Source organism: Nomascus leucogenys, chromosome 4 (assembly GCF_006542625.1).
Source record: "Nomascus leucogenys isolate Asia chromosome 4, Asia_NLE_v1, whole genome shotgun sequence".
In the NCBI taxonomy this organism is placed as follows: Eukaryota; Metazoa; Chordata; class Mammalia; order Primates; family Hylobatidae; genus Nomascus; species Nomascus leucogenys.
In genome coordinates this window covers 95,102,814-95,119,332 of record NC_044384.1, presented here as the reverse complement: position 1 = coordinate 95,119,332, position 16,519 = coordinate 95,102,814, and the positions used below count along the sequence as shown (strand labels likewise).

The following is a 16,519-nucleotide window of genomic DNA, read 5'->3' as shown; positions in this document are numbered from 1 at the left end:
TGCTTAAAGAACTAAAAGTTAGGCTGGGCGCGGTGGCTCATGCCTGTAATCCCAGCACTTTGGGAGGCTGAGGCAGGCGGATCACCTGAGGTCAGGAGTTCGAGACCAGCCTGGCTAATATGGTGAAACCCCATTTCCTAAAAATACAAAAATTAGTCAGGCATGGTGGCAGGCACCTGTAATCCCAGCTACTCAGGAGGCTGAGGCAGGAGAGTTGCTTGAATCCAGGAGGCCAAGGTTGCAGTGAGCCGAAATCACACCACTGCGCTCCAGCCTGTATGACAGAGACTCCTTCTCAAAAAATAAAAGTAAAATAAAAATAAAAAAAGAACCAAAAGTAGAACTACCATTTGATTCAGCAATCTCACTACTGGGTAACTACCCAGAGGAAAAGAAGTCATTATATGGAAAAGATACTTGCACACACATTTATAGCAGCATAATTCACAATTCGAAAAATATGGAACCAGCCCAAATGCCCATCAATCAATGAGTGGATAAAGAAACTGTGAGATAGATATGGATATATGATGAAATCCTACTCAGCCATAAAAAGGAATGAATGAATAGCATTTGCAGCAACCTGGATGGAGTTGGAGAGTATTAAGTGAAGTAACTCAGGAATGGAAAACCAAACATCTTATGTTCTCACTTATAAGTGGGAGCTAAGCTATGAGGATGCAAAGGTATAAGAATGATACAGTGGACTTTGAGGACTTGTGGAGAAAGGCTGGGAGGGGGCTGAGGGATAAAAGACTACAAATTGGATTCAATCTATACTGCTTGGGTGATGTGTACACCAGAATCTCACAGATCACCACTAAAGAACTTACTCCTGTAACCAAATACCGCCTGTTCCCCCAAAACTTATAGAAATGAAATTTTTTTAAAAAAGTAATTGCAGTTTTACCCATTACTTTCAGTGGCAAAAACCGCAGTTTACTTTTGCATCAACCTAAAAATTAAAAAGAGCTCATGAGAACTTATCACAATGACAGCACCAAGTGGGGTGATGTTAAACCATGAGAAACCATCCCTGTGATCCAGTCACTTCCCACCAGGCCCTACCTCCAACACTGGGGATTACAATTCAACATGAGTTTTGGTGGGGACACAGGATCAAACCATATAATGGAATTAAGCTAGATATCATAACAAATAGTAACTAGAAAATTCCCACATATTTGATAATTAGGCAGTATACTTCCGACTGAAAGAGAAATTCACATTAGAAAATATTTTTAATTGAGTGATAATGAAAATATTACGTATCAAAATGTAGGTTTCCTGTGCTGAGAGGGAAATTTTTCACCTTAAATGCATCTCTTGAAAGACTGAAAATCAAGTAACAGTGACCTAAAATATTCATCTCAAGAGGTTAGAGAAAGAACAGCAAAATTTAAGCCCAAGGTAGGTCAGAGTGGATATTAGTAAAACTGGAAATACGTACAATAGAATTAACAAAGCCAAAAGTTAATTGTTTGAAAAGTTATTTAAATTGATAAACCCCTCATAAAATTGAGATGAATTAAAAAGGAGATATTACCAGAGAATATGGACATTAGAAAGAGAAGGGGATTTTCTGAATAACTTCACCAATAAGTTAGAGAATTTGGGCTTAAAAATGAGCAATTATTAGAAAAACATAGGTTACTAAAATTGACACAAGAAGCAGTAAATCAGAATGGTACTATCTTTATTAATGAAATTGAGCTCATTACTAAAAACCCAACAAAATAAACTCCAGAACCAAATGTGTTTACTGGTGAATTCTTCCCAACAATTAAGGTACAAGAGAAAACCCTTTAGGTTGTTTATGAGGGTAGTAAACCTGATACCCAAAACTAACATTTTTTAATACCAAAACCTGACAGGAAATACAAGAAAGAATAATAAATCATGATGAGTTGGGTCTATTCAATGAATGAAAGCAAGCTAGGTTTAACATTCACAAATCGATGATAGTCATCATATTTATAAAAATAATAGGTAAATTTAATAAAGGTGGCTAGACACAAGAATTAATGTACCAGTGTCATTAGCACAACATTGAAAGGATGATCTGTTAAAAAAGAATTGATGAATGACCTAATCAAAAGTTTTGTTCTTGGAAGGTTAAAGTTAAGATTATAAAATAGAAGGAGAAAATGTTTGCAAATTAATCCTTGATAAAAGGACTTACATCCAGCATATATTTTTAGAAACTAAACATTCACTAATTAGACAACCCAATTTTTTTAATTGGCAGAATTTTAATAGATATGGCTCCAAAGAGGATATATGGCAAATAAATACATGAGAAACGGATTTTTAGCCATTTGTTAAACCTCTATGGGCCTTCTGGTTCCAGAGGGATTTAAAATAATTTTTAAGTTCAAAGTAACTTCGTTTTTTAAAAAGTGGTTTCAGCTCTGTGTTTTGCTGCTGTTCCTCCTGTAAGGTAATGGTCTTTGTAATCCAGTGTCCTGACATCCCTACTACTCACATGAATACCTTTTCTGCCTGGCCAGTAGACAAGGTAGGCAGGTGGATGTTGTCATCTTAACTGGGGAATCATGAACTGGCAAGAAGGGCTGTTCTGGCCCATGGCAAAGTCAACACTGAGTGTTCTTTCCCAAAGCTGCATTTTTATAAGACTGCTTTAAGGGGAGAATTACATGAAATGGAAACAGGCATCTGTAGTGGACCATTTGAAAAGCCCTTTATTTTCAGTTCTGACTTAGCATCTGCCATTTGTACAGCATTTGAATCAAGAGCGAGACTAAGATTTCCTAACAGAATAATTTGAAGACTAAAAGAATTACATTAGGACTCTGTAACATCAGGAACTATTTTAGGGGAAGGTTGTAGTGGGTTTCCTATGAGTTTTCACACAAGGCTGTCATGTGAGAATAGGCCATGTGCAGTGGCTCTTTGGGAGATCAAGGCGGGTGGATTTCTTGAGCCCAGGACTTCAAGGCCAGCCTGGGCAACAACATGATAAACTTTTGTCTCTACAAAAAAATAAAAATAGCCGGGTGTGGTGGCGTGCATCTGTAGTCCCAGCTACTTGGGAATCTGAGGCAGGAGGGTCACTTGATCCTGGGAGGTTGAGGCAGCAGTGAGCCATGATTGTGTACTCCAGCCTGGGTGACAGTGAGACCCTGCCTAAAAAAAAAAAACAAAAACAAAAAAGAGAATAGGCTCAAAACATGTTTAGGAAACCAGTTTTTATATAGGGGAAGTCTCAGGTCAATAATAGGGAGATACAGTGAAAAAGCCTGGGAAAAGAGGCTTCTTTCTTTAACTTTATGGAGGATTTAGTGAGAGGCAATGCTAGAAGAAGGTCAAAACACTTGTTACAGTATGTCTTGTGTTATACACAAATATGCCTTACTCACCTTCAACTAAATGCACGCAGTAAACCAAAAGGAATGCAGTTCTACCTGCTACCTCTCCCCATCTCCCACCCCCATGTTTTTCATTCTTCTAACTGAATGCACGTTGGGAGAGACTTGTGAAAAAGAATGTAAGAATAATTTAAAGGCTTTCCCAGTCAATGACAAATGAAATGCAGTTAAGTGGTAGTAGCTTTGTAAGACATCCTTGAGTAAGAAATTAAAGACTAAACTGAGAGATCTGATTGTTCAGTTATCTTAGGGTTATGAATATATATAAAACATTTTGAGTGTTTAAGGAATTTTTTTTTTTTTTTTTTGATACGGAGTCTCGCTGTCGCCTGGGCTGGAGTGCAGTGGCGCGATCTCGGCTCACTGCAAGCTCCGCCTCCCGGGTTCACACCATTCTCCTGCCTCAGCCTCCTGAGTAGCTGGGACTACAGGCGCCCGCCACCGTGCCCAGCTAATTTTTTGTATTTTTAGTAGAGACAGGGTTTCATCGTGGTCTCGATCTCCTGACCTCGTGATCCACCTGCCTCGGCCTCCCAAAGTGCTGGGATTACAGGCGTGAGCCACCGCGTCTGGCCTGTTTAAGGAATTTTTAAGGGTTGTTTTAACTGTTGTCTAATCCCTGAATAATTTGCAGTGCCACTACACTAAAATATGGAATCAGATCTGGTTACATCAAACTTAAACAAATATACAGCATTCTAAGACTATTTGTTACCTTGTTGAAAATTTTCTTTAGGGAGTTCAAAGGGTCCATTTGCAATTCGGGGGTATCCACTCTTTTAGCTTCCCTAGGTCACACTGGAAGAAGAAAAACGGTCTTGGGCAACAGATTAAGTAAACTAACACTGTGATAGCTGATGAACTTAAAATTGCAAAACAGTTTCATAATATTTTAAGGAAGTTTACAAATTTGTGTTGGGCCACATTCAAAGCTCTTTTGGGCCACAGGTTGGACAATGCTTGTTTTTCTTTTCCCATTTTGACCTCTAAAACATTTCTTGAGGTATAAAAATTGTTAAATATTTTACCTAAAGATAATGTTCCTTTTGAAGTGATTGTTTTAGACTTAAATAAGTTTGATGGTTTTTAATCTGTTTAGAATGTACGAGGACCTGAGATAGAAGGATCTTTACTTTTTGTATAAATATTTCTTCTGATCAAAACAGCGAGTTGTAAACTATGAGCTTTGTGATCTTTTCTGGTAAAAACAAGGGAAGAAAGTAACATTGTGAGGTATATCGTCATTATAGGATTCTGTCAAACCATTTTTCTTAATTATGTCTTGTTATTTCATGTAATGAAATGTTTCATTGTTTGCCTGTTGCATTTCAGAACAATTTGAGTAGAATATATTTTTTCCTTTTTTAAAAGAGTATCCTAAACTCAACAATTAAAGTGGCAGCAAACTTTTATGCTACTGTTTTCATTTTTTACTTTTTCCTTAAGATTTAAAGACTTGTTCTGGACACAGTATATTTTTGTTATTGAAACATCATAGGCTGTGATAGAGCTGTAGTAGCAGAAACCTAGAAGACAGAGGTTCTCCTAGAGAGAGACATGATTCAGTAGGGAAAGTGTTGCTCTCACACGTCTTTCTATATTCTCCTTGTTTGTGGTCCAAAGACAATATTTGTTGTATTCCAAAGCCAAATGTAAAACAATATTCATCTGTTTTAAATTGTTAATAACTCTTTCAGCCTCTAAAACAGACTTAGAATTTTGAAAAACAATTTTTTTGAGACAGGGTCTCACTCTGTTGCGCATGCTGGAGTGCAGTGGCATGATTTCAGCTCACTTACAACCTCCACTTCCCAGGTTCAAGTGATTTGTGTCTCAGCCTCTCAAGTAGCTGGGATTACACACATGCACCACCACACCTGGCTAATTTTTTTTTATTTTTTATTTTTTTTAGTAGAGATGAGATTTTGCCATGTTGGCCAGACTGGCCTTGAACTCCTGGGCTCAAGTGATCTGCCCATGTCAGCCTCCCAACATGCTGGGATTATAGTCATGAGCTGCTGCATCCAGCTGAATTTTGAAAGACTTTTAATTGTTTTAGAGAAAGAATTTTATGTTTTTCATTAGAAAATTCCCTTCCCTTACACTTAGATATCTTATTATGTCTCTCTGCTCTAGTATATTTAAAATATGATTCTGAGAATCAGAATATATCTACTTAATTCTTTGAATTCAAATTCATTTGAAGTTATTGCTCCTCTAACAGATAAATGCCTCACTGGATTAAATCTGTATAAGTTACTTTGGCAAGATTTGCACATATTAAGTGATTAGAAAAAGAACTGAACTTTAGATGGCTTTTATGACTGTTGTTTAGGAAACAGTACTGCTGGAGCACCCTTTCAGTGCTGTGAAACAAGAACTGCAGAGAAAATGGATTGAAGAGTTGAATAAGCAAATAGAAGATGACCGTCAAAGAAAAATAGAGGAAAAAATTATATATTCAAAGGTAACTTATGAGGTTTTATGGCTATAAAAGAAAAAATAAAATCAAATTCTTTAATCAATTAAAACTAGAAGTATTCTGAAACTCTTGACAAGACCAGAATATTCCATTTATTCCACATTTGCCCATGTGAACCTGTTTCATTGAATGCATTATGTGATGTTGCATAGCTTCTTACAACTTTTTAGAAATTTCCTAATTCTTTGAATTTCTCAAATTTTCGAAGCTAGTTATCTATATGTATAAGGACTCTAAACAGTACAGTCTTGTTAATTTTTATGATGCTTATTCTGCTCTAAAGTGACTTAGAAATCATCTTTGGTTGTCATTTAGAATTATATATGAGAAAAATTGGAAAAATTCTTAGCAATTCTTATTTGTCATCATTAGGGTGAGGAACATGACAGATGGGCAATGCACTTTGATTCATTAAAGAGTTATCCTGGTTCTCAATCTCAGCTGTCCTCTTGGTCAACACACAAACAACCTGAGTACTTCTGTGTCTCTCCTGACACTCAGGAGCTGGCTGATGTCAGCAGTGTTTGTACACCTACAACCGGAAGCCAGGTTGAACCTTCAGAGGAGGAGCATATAGCAAAACCTATTAAGGATGTGGTTATGGCAAACAGTAAGAAAACAAAGTAAGTTCATGCTTATGTATTTACTGATTTTTAAGAAAGTCTGTGTGCTTTAGTAAGGCTGTTGTTATGTCTAATTGGTTTCAGGTTTGATATTTGTCTTTGAAATAGAAATAATTAGTGGATTTATCCCAAACAAAAATGATTTAGCTTGTTGAATCTACCTTTTTGAGGTTTTGAATAGCTAATGAATGTATCTTGCCAGCTTTCTCCGTTCTATGACTGCTCTCTTGGACCCAGCTCAGATTGAGGAACGAGACAGACGACGACAAAAACAATTAGAGCATCAGGTATTGCATTGTTAAACATTGTTCTTTACCTTAATAAGTAACAGTCATGGTGAACATATACTTAAGTAAATGGAAATTTAAATTCAGATGTAAACTTTACAGCATAGGTCCTGTCCAGTTGTGTCACGAATCCAATCCCTACCCCAACTGGCATTGTAATATTAGAATTATGCTTATCACATACTACAGCCACCTGCTTTCCAGTAGAGAAGGTCTTTAATATATTAAGTTGTATATGTGAATTTGTACATTGTTTTAGGTTAGTACTGGTTTTTTTTTTCATCAATTTATTTTTCCTGAGTTCTGTTTAAGATGAGAATGCATTCTTTGAGTAGGGATTGAACTAGAATTATGACTAAGAAATCTAATGCATAATGGCTGGGCATGGTGGCTCACGTCTGTAATCCCAGCACTTTGGGAGGCTGAGTGGGCGGATCACGAGGTCAGGAGATCAAGACCATCCTGTGAATGGTGAAACCCCATCTCTACTAAAAATACAAAAAATTAGCCGGGCGTGGTGGCAGGTGCCTGTAGTCCCAGCTACTCAGGAGGCTGAGGCAGGAGAATGGCATGAACCCAGGAGGCAGAGCTAGCAGTGAGCTGAGATCATGCTGCTGCACTCCAGCCTGGGCAACAGAGTGAGACTCCATCTCAAAACAAAGAAATCTAATGCATAATAAAAGAAAGGAGGCTAAAATTAAAACTTCCTGTCCTGATTTTAGCCTAATGCTAAAGGGACTTTAATATCTGCATAATTCTTCAAATCCTTTGATATATGAATTTGGCATCATTAATGTTACGCTTAGTTAGTGAGCAGACATTTGCAGAGCATCTGCTACTTACTAGGCACTATGCTAAGCACTGAGATTATTTCTTCAGTTTTTTTAATATCATTTCCTCCAGTAGCCCTCCTAGGGTTGAAGAAAAGGCATGTAGAACTTGACAGTACAAATGAGAGATGGGAGAAGTGCATTGGAAATTTGACATTTCCACTTCACTTATATAAATAATACTTTCAGTATGCTGATAAAACTTATTTCTTTTTTTTTTTTTTTTTTTTATTATACTTTAGGGTTTTAGGGTACATGTGCACAATGTGCAGGTTTGTTACATATGTATCCATGTGCCATGTTGATTTCCTGCACCCATTAACTCGTCATTTAGCATTAGGTGTATCTCCTAATGCTGTCCCTCCCCCCTCCCCCCACCCCACAACAGTCCCCGGAGTGTGATGTTCCCCTTCCTGTGTCCATGAGTTCTCATTGTTCAATTCCCACCTATGAGTGAGAACATGCGGTGTTTGGTTTTTTGTCCTTGCGATAGTTTACTGAGAATGATGTTTTCCAGTTTCATCCATGTCCCTACAAAGGACACGAACTCATCATTTTTTATGGCTGCATAGTATTCCATGGTGTATATGTGCCACATTTTCTTAATCCAGTCTATCGTTGTTGGACATTTGGGTTGGTTCCAACTCTTTGCTATTGTGAATAGTGCCGCAATAAACATACGTGTGCATGTGTCTTTATAGCAGCATGATTTATAGTCCTTTGGGTATATACCCAGTAATGGGATGGCTGGGTCAAATGGTATTTCTAGTTCTAGATCCCTGAGGAATCGCCACACTGACTTCCACAATGGTTGAACTAGTTTACAGTCCCACCAACAGTGTAAAAGTGTTCCTATTTCTCCACATCCTCTCCAGCACCTGTTGTTTCCTGATTTTTTAATGATGGCCATTCTAACTGGTGTGAGATGGTATCTCACTGTGGTTTTGATTTGCATTTCTCTGATGGCCAGTGATGATGAGCATTTCTTCATGTGTTTTCTGGCTGCATAAATGTCTTCTTTTGAGAAGTGTCTGTTCATGTCCTCTGCCCACTTTTTGATGGGGTTGTTTGTTTTTTTCTTGTAAATTTGTTTGAGTTCATTATAGATTCTGGATATTAGCCCTTTGTCAGATGAGTAGGTTGCAAAAATTTTCTCCCATTCTGTAGGTTGCCTGTTCATTCTGATGATAGTTTCTTTTGCTGTGCAGAAGCTCTTTAGTTTAATGAGATCCCATTTGTCGATTTTGGCTTTTGTTGCCATTGCTTTTGGTGTTTTAGACATGAAGTCCTTGCCCACGCCTATGTCCTGAATGGTATTGCCTAGGTTTTCTTGTAGGATTTTAATGGTTTTAGGTCTAACATATAAGTCTTTAATCCATCTTGAATTAATTTTTGTATAAGGTGTAAGGAAGGGATCCAGTTTCAGCTTTCTACATATGGCTAGCCAGTTTTCCCAGCACCATTTATTAAATAGGGAATCCTTTCCCCATTTCTTGTTTTTGTCAGGTTTGTCAAAGATCAGATAGTTGTAGCTATGCGGCATCATTTCTGAGGGCTCTGTTCTGTTCCATTGATCTATGTCTCTGTTGTGGTACCAGTACCATGCTGTTTTGGTTACTGTAGCCTTGTAGTATAGTTTAAAGTCAGGTAGCGTGATGCCTCCAGCTTTGTTCTTTTGGCTTAGGATTGACTTGGCGATGCGGGCTCTTTTTTGGTTCCATATGAACTTTAAAGTAGTTTTTTCCAATTCTGTGAAGAAAGTCATTGGTAGCTTGATGGGGATGGCATTGAATCTATAAATTACCTTGGGCAGTATGGCCATTTTCACGATATTGATTCTTCCAACCCATGAGCATGGAATGTTCTTCCATTTGTTTGTATCCTCTTTTATTTCATTGAGCAGTGGTTTGTAGTTCTCCTTGAAGAGGTCCTTCACATCCCTTGTAAGTTGGATTCCTAGGTATTTTATTCTCTTTGAAGCAATTGTGAATGGGAGTTCACTCATGATTTGGCTCTCTGTTTGTCTGTTATTGGTGTACAAGAATGCTTGTGATTTTTGTACATTAATTTTGTATCCTGAGACTTCGCTGAAGTTGCTAATCAGCTTAAGGAGATTTTGGGCTGAGACAATGGGGTTTTCTAGATATACAATCATGTCATCTGCAAACAGGGACAATTTGACTTCCTCTTTTCCTAATTGAATACCTTTTATTTCCTTCTCCTGCCTGATTGCTCTGGCCAGAACTTCCAGCACTATGTTGAACAGGAGCGGTGAGAGAGGGCATCCCTGTCTTGTGCCAGTTTTCAGAGGGAATGCTTCCAGTTTTTGCCCATTCAGTATGATATTGGCTGTGGGTTTGTCGTAAATAGCTCTTATTATTTTGAGATACGTCCCATCAATACCTAATTTATTGAGAGTTTTTAGCATGAAGGGTTGTTGAATTTTGTCAAAGGCCTTTTCTGCATCTATTGAGATAATCATGTGGTTTTTGTCTTTGGTTCTGTTTATATGTTGGATTACATTTATTGATTTGCGTATGTTGAACCAGCCTTGCATCCCAGGGATGAAGCCCACTTGATCATGGTGGATAAGCTTTTTGATGTGCTGCTGGATTCGGTTTGCCAGTATTTTATTGAGGATTTTTGCATCAATGTTCATCAAGGATATTGGTCTGAAATTCTCTTTTTTGGTTATGTCTCTGCCAGGTTTTGGTATCAGGACGATGCTGGCTTCATAAAATGTGTTAGGGAGGATTCCCTCTTTTTCTATCGATTGGAATAGTTTCAGAAGGAATGGTACCAGTTCCTCCTTGTACCTCTGGTAGAATTCAGCTGTGAATCCATCAGGTCCTGGACTCTTTTTGGTTGGTAAGCTATTGATTATTGCCACAATTTCAGAACCTGTTATTGGTCTATTCAGAGATTCAACTTCTTCCTGGTTTAGTCTTGGGAGGGTGTATTTGTTGAGGAATTTATCCATTTCTTCTAGATTTTCTAGTTTATTTGCATAGAGGTGTTTGTAGTATTCTCTGATGGTAGATTGTATTTCTGTGGGATCGGTGGTGATATCCCCTTTTTCGTTTTTTATTGTGTCTATTTGATTCTTCTCTCTTTTCTTCTTTATTAGTCTTGCTAGCGGTCCATCAATTTTGTTGATCTTTTCAAAAAACCAGCTCCTGGATTCATTAATTTTTTGAAGGGTTTTTTGTGTCTCTATTTCCTTCAGTTCTGCTCTGATTTTAGTTATTTTCTAGCCTTCTGCTAGCTTTTGAATGTGTTTGCTCTTGCTTTTCTAGTTCTTTTAATTGTGATGTTAGGGCGTCAATTTTGGATCTTTCCTGCTTTCTCTTGTGGGCATTTAGTGCTATAAATTTCCCTCTACACACTGCTTTGAATGTGTCCCAGAGATTCTGGTATGTTGTGTCTTTGTTCTCGTTGGTTTCAAAGAACATCTTTATTTCTGCCTTCATTTCATTATGTACCCAATAGTCATTCAGGAGCAGGTTGTTCAGTTTCCATGTAGTAGAGCGGTTTTGAGTGAGTTTCTTAATCCTGAGATCTAGTTTGATTGCACTGTGGTCTGAGAGACAGTTTGTTATAATTTCTGTTCTTTTACATTTGCTGAGGAGAGCTTTACTTCCAACTATGTGGTCAATTTTGGAATAGGTGTGGTGTGGTGCTGAAAAAAATGTATATTCTGTTGACTTGGGGTGGAGAGTTCTGTAGATGTCTATTAGGTCCACTTTATGTAGAGCTGAGTTCAATTCCTGGATATCCTTGTTAACTTTCTGTCTCGTTGATCTGTCTAATGCTGACAGTGGGGTGTTAAAATCTCCCATTATTATTGTGTGGGAGTTTAAGTCCCTTAGTAGGTCACTCAGGACTTGCTTTATGAATCTGGGTGCTCCTGTGTTGGGTGCATATATATTTAGGATAGTTAGCTCTTCTTGATGAATTGATCCCTTTACCATTATGTAATGGCCTTCTTTGTCTCTTTTGATCTTTGTTGGTTTAAAATCTATTTTATCAGAGACTAGGATTGCAACCCCTGCCTTTTTTTGTTTTCCAGTTGCTTGATAGATCTTCCTCCATCCCTTTATTTTGAGTCTATGTGTGTCTCTGCACGTGAGATGGGTTTCCTGAATACAGCACACTGATGGGTCCTGACTCCTTATCCAGTTTGCTAGTCTGTGTCTTTTGATTGGAGCATTTAGCCCATTTACATTTAACGTTAATATTGTTATGTGTGAATCTGATCCTGTCATTATGATGTTAGTTGGTTATTTTGCTCGTTAGTTGCTATAGTTTCTTCCTAGTCTCGATGGTCTTTACAATTTGGCATGTTTTTGCAGTGGCTGGTACCGGTTGTTCCTTTCCATGTTTAGTGCTTCCTTCAGGAGCTCTTTTAGGGCAGGCCTGGTGGTGACAAAATCACTCAGCGTTTGCTTGTCTGTAAAGTGTTTTATTTCTCCTTCACTTATGAAGCTTAGTTTGGCGGGATAGGAGATTCTGGGTTGAAAATTCTTTTCTTTAAGAATGTTGAATATCGGCCCCCACTCTCTTCTGGCTTGTAGAGTTTCTGCTGAGAGATCAGCTGTTGGTCTGATGGGCTTCCCTTTGTGGGTAACCCGACCTTTCTCTCTGGCTGCCCTTAACATTTTTTCTTTCATTTCAACTTTGGTGAATCTGACAATAATGTGTCTTGGAGTTGCCCTTCTCGAGGAGTATCTTTGTGGCGTTCTCTGTATTTCCTGAATCTGAATGCTGGCCTGCCTTGCTAGATTGGGGAAGTTCTCCTGGATAATATCTTGCAGAGTGTTTTCCAACTTGGTTCCATTCTCCCCATCATTTTCAGGTACACCAATCAGACGTAGGTTTGGTCTTTTCACATAGTCCCAAATTTCTTGGAGGCTTTGTTCATTTCTTTTTACCCTTTTTTCTCTAAACTTCCCTTCTCTCTTCGTTTCATTCATTTCATCTTCCATCAGCGATACCCTTTCTTCCAGTTGATCACATCTGCTACTGAGGCTTCTGCAATCTTCGCGTAGTTCTCGAAACTTGGCTTTCAGCTCCATCGGCTCCTTGAAGCCCTTCTCTCCATTGGTTATTCTAGTTATCCATTCTTCTAATTTTTTTTCAAAGTTTTTAACTTCTTTGCTGTTGTTTTGAATTTCCTCTCGTAGCTCAGAGTAGTTTGATCGTCTGAAGCCTTCTTCTCTCAACTCATCAAAGTCATCCTCCATCCAGCTTTGTTCCGTTGCTGGTGAGGAACTGCGTTCCTTTGGAGGAGGAGAGGTGCTCTGTTTTTTAGAGTTTCCAGTTTTTTTGGTCTGTTTTTTCCCCATCTTTGTGGTTTTATCTACTTTTTGTCTTTGATGATGGTGATGTACAGATGGGTTTTTGGTGTGGATGTCCTTTCTGTTTGTTAGTTTTCCTTCTACCAGACAGGACCCTCAGCTGCAGGTCTGTTGGAGTTTACTAGAGGTGCACTCCAGACCCTGTTTGGCTGGGTGTCAGCAGCGGTGGCTGCAGAACAGCGGATTTTCGTGAGACCGCAAATTCAGCTGTCTGATAGTTCCTCTGAAAGTTTTGTCTCAGAGAAATACCGGGTTGAATGAGGTGTCAGTCTGTCCCTACTGGGGGGGTGCCTCCCAGTTAGGCTGCTCAGGGGTGAGGGACCCACTTTAGGAGGCAGTCTGACCGTTCTCAGATCTCCAGCTGCGTGCTGGGAGAACCACTACTCTCTTCAAAGCTGTCAGTCAGACAGGGACATTTAAGTCTGTGGAAGTTCTTGCAGAGTTTTTGTTTGTCTGTGCCCTGCCCCCAGAGGTGGAGCCTACAGAGGCAGGCAGGCCTCCTTGAGCTGTGGTGGGCTCCACCCAGTTTGAGCTTCCTGGCTGCTTTGTTTACCTAAGCAAGCCTGGGCAATGGCGGGCGCCCCTCCCCCAGCCTCGCTGCCGCCTCGCAGCTTGATCTCAGACTGCTGTGCTAGCAATTAGCGAGACTCCGTGGGCATAGGACCCTCCGAGCCAGGTGCGGGACACAATCTCCTAGTGTGCCGTTTTCCAGGCCCGTTGGAAAAGCGCAGTTAGGGTGGGACTGACCCGATATTCCAGGTGCTGTCTGCTTCCCCTTTCTTTGACTAGGAAAGGGAACTCCCTGACCCCTTGCGCTTCCCGAGTGAGTCAATGCCTCGCCCTGCTTCGGCTCGCGCACAGTGCGCTTCACCGACTGTCCTGCACCCACTGTTAGGCACTCCCTAGTGAGATGAAACCAGTACCTCAAGCAGAAATGCAGAAATCACCCGTCTTCTGTGTCGCTGGGGCTGGGAGCTGGAGACCGGAGCTGTTCCTATTCGGCCATCTTGGCTCCACCGATAAAACTTATTTCTACAGTCACCAAACAAATGCTTCATGGATTTTAAAAATTGGTATATAATGTTTTATATATTTATAGGATACATATGATACTTTGTTATATATGTAGAATGTATAATGATTCAGCCATAGTATTCTGGTATCTATCACCTTGAGTATTTATCATTTCTGTGTTGGGAACATTTCAAGTTTACTAGCCAATTTGAAATATATAATACACTGTTGCTGACCATAGTCACCTTACTATTGCTATCAAACATTAGAACTTATTCCTTTCATCTAACCATATGTTTGTAACCATTAACCTACCTCTCTTGATCACTACCACCCTCACACACACCCTTCCCAGCCTTTGATACCTATCATTCCATTCCTTAGCTCCTTGAGACCTACTTTTTAAGCTCCCACATATGAGTGGGAACATGTGATGTTTATCTTTATATGCCTGGCTTATTTCACTTAACATAATGACCTCCAGTCCCATCTGTGTTGCTGTGAATGACAAGATTCTATTCTTTCTTTATGGCCAAATAGTATCCCATTTTGTATATACCACATTTTCTTCATCTATTTGTTCACTGATGGATACTTAGATTGTAAATAGTGCTACAATTAGCACAAGAATGCAGGTTTCCTTTTGATATACAGATTTCATGTTCTTTCAATAAATATCCAGTACTGGGAATGCTGGATCATATGGTAGTTCCATTTTTAGTTTTTTGAGACGTCTCCGTACTGTTTTCCACAGTGGCTGTATTTATTTACATTCCCACTAACAATGTATAAGGATTCCCTTTTCTCCACTTCCTTGGCAGCATCTGTTAGTTTTTGTCTTTTGGTTTGTTTGTTTGTTTGCTTGTTTTTGAGACAGGGTCTTGCTCTGCTGCCCAGTCTGGTATGCTGTGGCATGATCATGGGTCACTCTAGCCTCATACCCCTGGGCTCAAGCAATCCTGCTGCCCGAGCCTCCCCAGTAGCTGATACTACAAGCATGCGCCACCATGTCAGGCTAATGTTAATTTTTTTCTTTTATAGAGACACAGTCTCACTATGTTGACCAGACTGGTTTCGAGCTCCTTGCCTCAAACAGTCCTCCAACACCAGCCTCCCAGAGTGCTGGGATTACAGGCATGAGCCACCGGGCCCAGCATTTTTGTCTTTTTAGTAATAGCCATTCTAACTAAGGCGATATGATATCTCATTATGGGTTTGATTTGCATTTCTGTGATTAGTAATGTTGAGCATTTTTTCATATACCTGTTTGCCATTTATATGTCTTCTTTAGAAAAATGTTTATTAATGTTCTTTGCCCACTTTTTAATGGAATTATTTGAGTTTTGGTGTGTGTATGTGTTTAGTTTGAGTTTCTTATGTGTTCTGGATACTAGCCTCTTGTCGGATGAATAGTTTGCAGATATTCAAACTACTGAATATGCAAGCTATTGAATATTCAAACTACTGAATATTCAAATTGGGGGACAGACTGTCTCTTTCACTCTGGTTATTGTTTCCTTTCCTGTGCAGCAGATTTTTAGTTCAATGTAGCCCTATTTGTCTGTTTTTGGTCCCTGTGTTTTTGAGGTCTCGACCATAAACTCTATACCAGTGTCTTGAAGTGTTTTCCATTTGTTTTCTTCTAATAGGTTTACATTTTTGGGTCATACATTTAACTATTTAATCCATCTTGAATTTTTTTTTTTTTTTGAAGTGGAGTCTCACACTGTCACCCTGGAATGCAGTGATGTGATCAGCTCACTGCAGCCTCCACCTCCCAGGTTCAAGTGATTCTCCCCACTCAGCCTCCTGAATAGCTGGGATTATGGGTACATGCCACCACACCTGGCTAATTTTTTTTTTTTTTTTTTAAGTACAGATGGGGTTTATCATGTTGGCCAGGCTGGTCTTCAACTCCTGACCTTAAGTGATCCACCTGCCTTGCCCTCCCAAAGTGCTAGGATTACAGGCATGAGCCACCACACCAGCCCTTGAATTGTTTTTTGAATATGGTGAGAGATGGGGCTCCAGTTTCATTCCTCTGCATGTAGATATCCAATTTTCCCAGCATCATTTATTGAAGAGTGTGTGCTTTCCCCAACTATGTTCTTGACACTTTTGTTGAAAATCAGTTGGCTGTAAATACATGGATTTATTTCTGGATTCTCTATTCTGTTCCATTGATCTATATGTCTGTTTTTATACCAATACCATGCTGTTGTGGTTACTGTAGTCTTGTAATGTATTTTGAAGTCAGGTAGTATGATGCCTTCAGCTTTGTTCTTTTGATCCACCTTGATTTGGTTATTACGGCTCTTTTTTGGTTTCAGAGAAATTTTAGAATTTTTTCTATTTCTGTGAAAAATGAAGGTGGTATTTTGATAGAGATAGCATTGAATTTGTAGATTGCCTTGGGCATAATTCTTCTGATCCATGAACATGGGATGTCTTGCCATTTGTTTGTATCCTATTTAGTTTCTTTCATCTGTTTTGTAGTTTTTTGTGTAGAAATGTGTAACCCCCCTTGGTTAAATTTA

At 39.1% G+C, this 16,519-nt stretch overlaps 1 protein-coding gene across 7 annotated transcripts in view; it reads left to right on the top strand.

Moving 5' to 3' along the window:
- CCDC66 (coiled-coil domain containing 66) overlaps positions 1 to 16,519 on the top strand; it is a 67,930-nt gene that overhangs the window by 26,602 nt on the left and 24,809 nt on the right. For 4 of the 7 annotated variants that reach the window (XM_030811577.1, XM_030811575.1, XM_030811576.1 and 1 more), the window contains exons 8-10: positions 5,725 to 5,856; positions 6,244 to 6,494; positions 6,697 to 6,781. In XM_030811577.1, coding sequence (XP_030667437.1) covers positions 5,725 to 5,856; positions 6,244 to 6,494; positions 6,697 to 6,781 — 468 coding nt within the window. The remainder of the gene's footprint in view (positions 1 to 5,724; positions 5,857 to 6,243; positions 6,495 to 6,696; positions 6,782 to 16,519) is intronic. The other 3 variants (XM_030811581.1, XM_030811580.1, XM_030811578.1) reach the window with 2 other exon arrangements.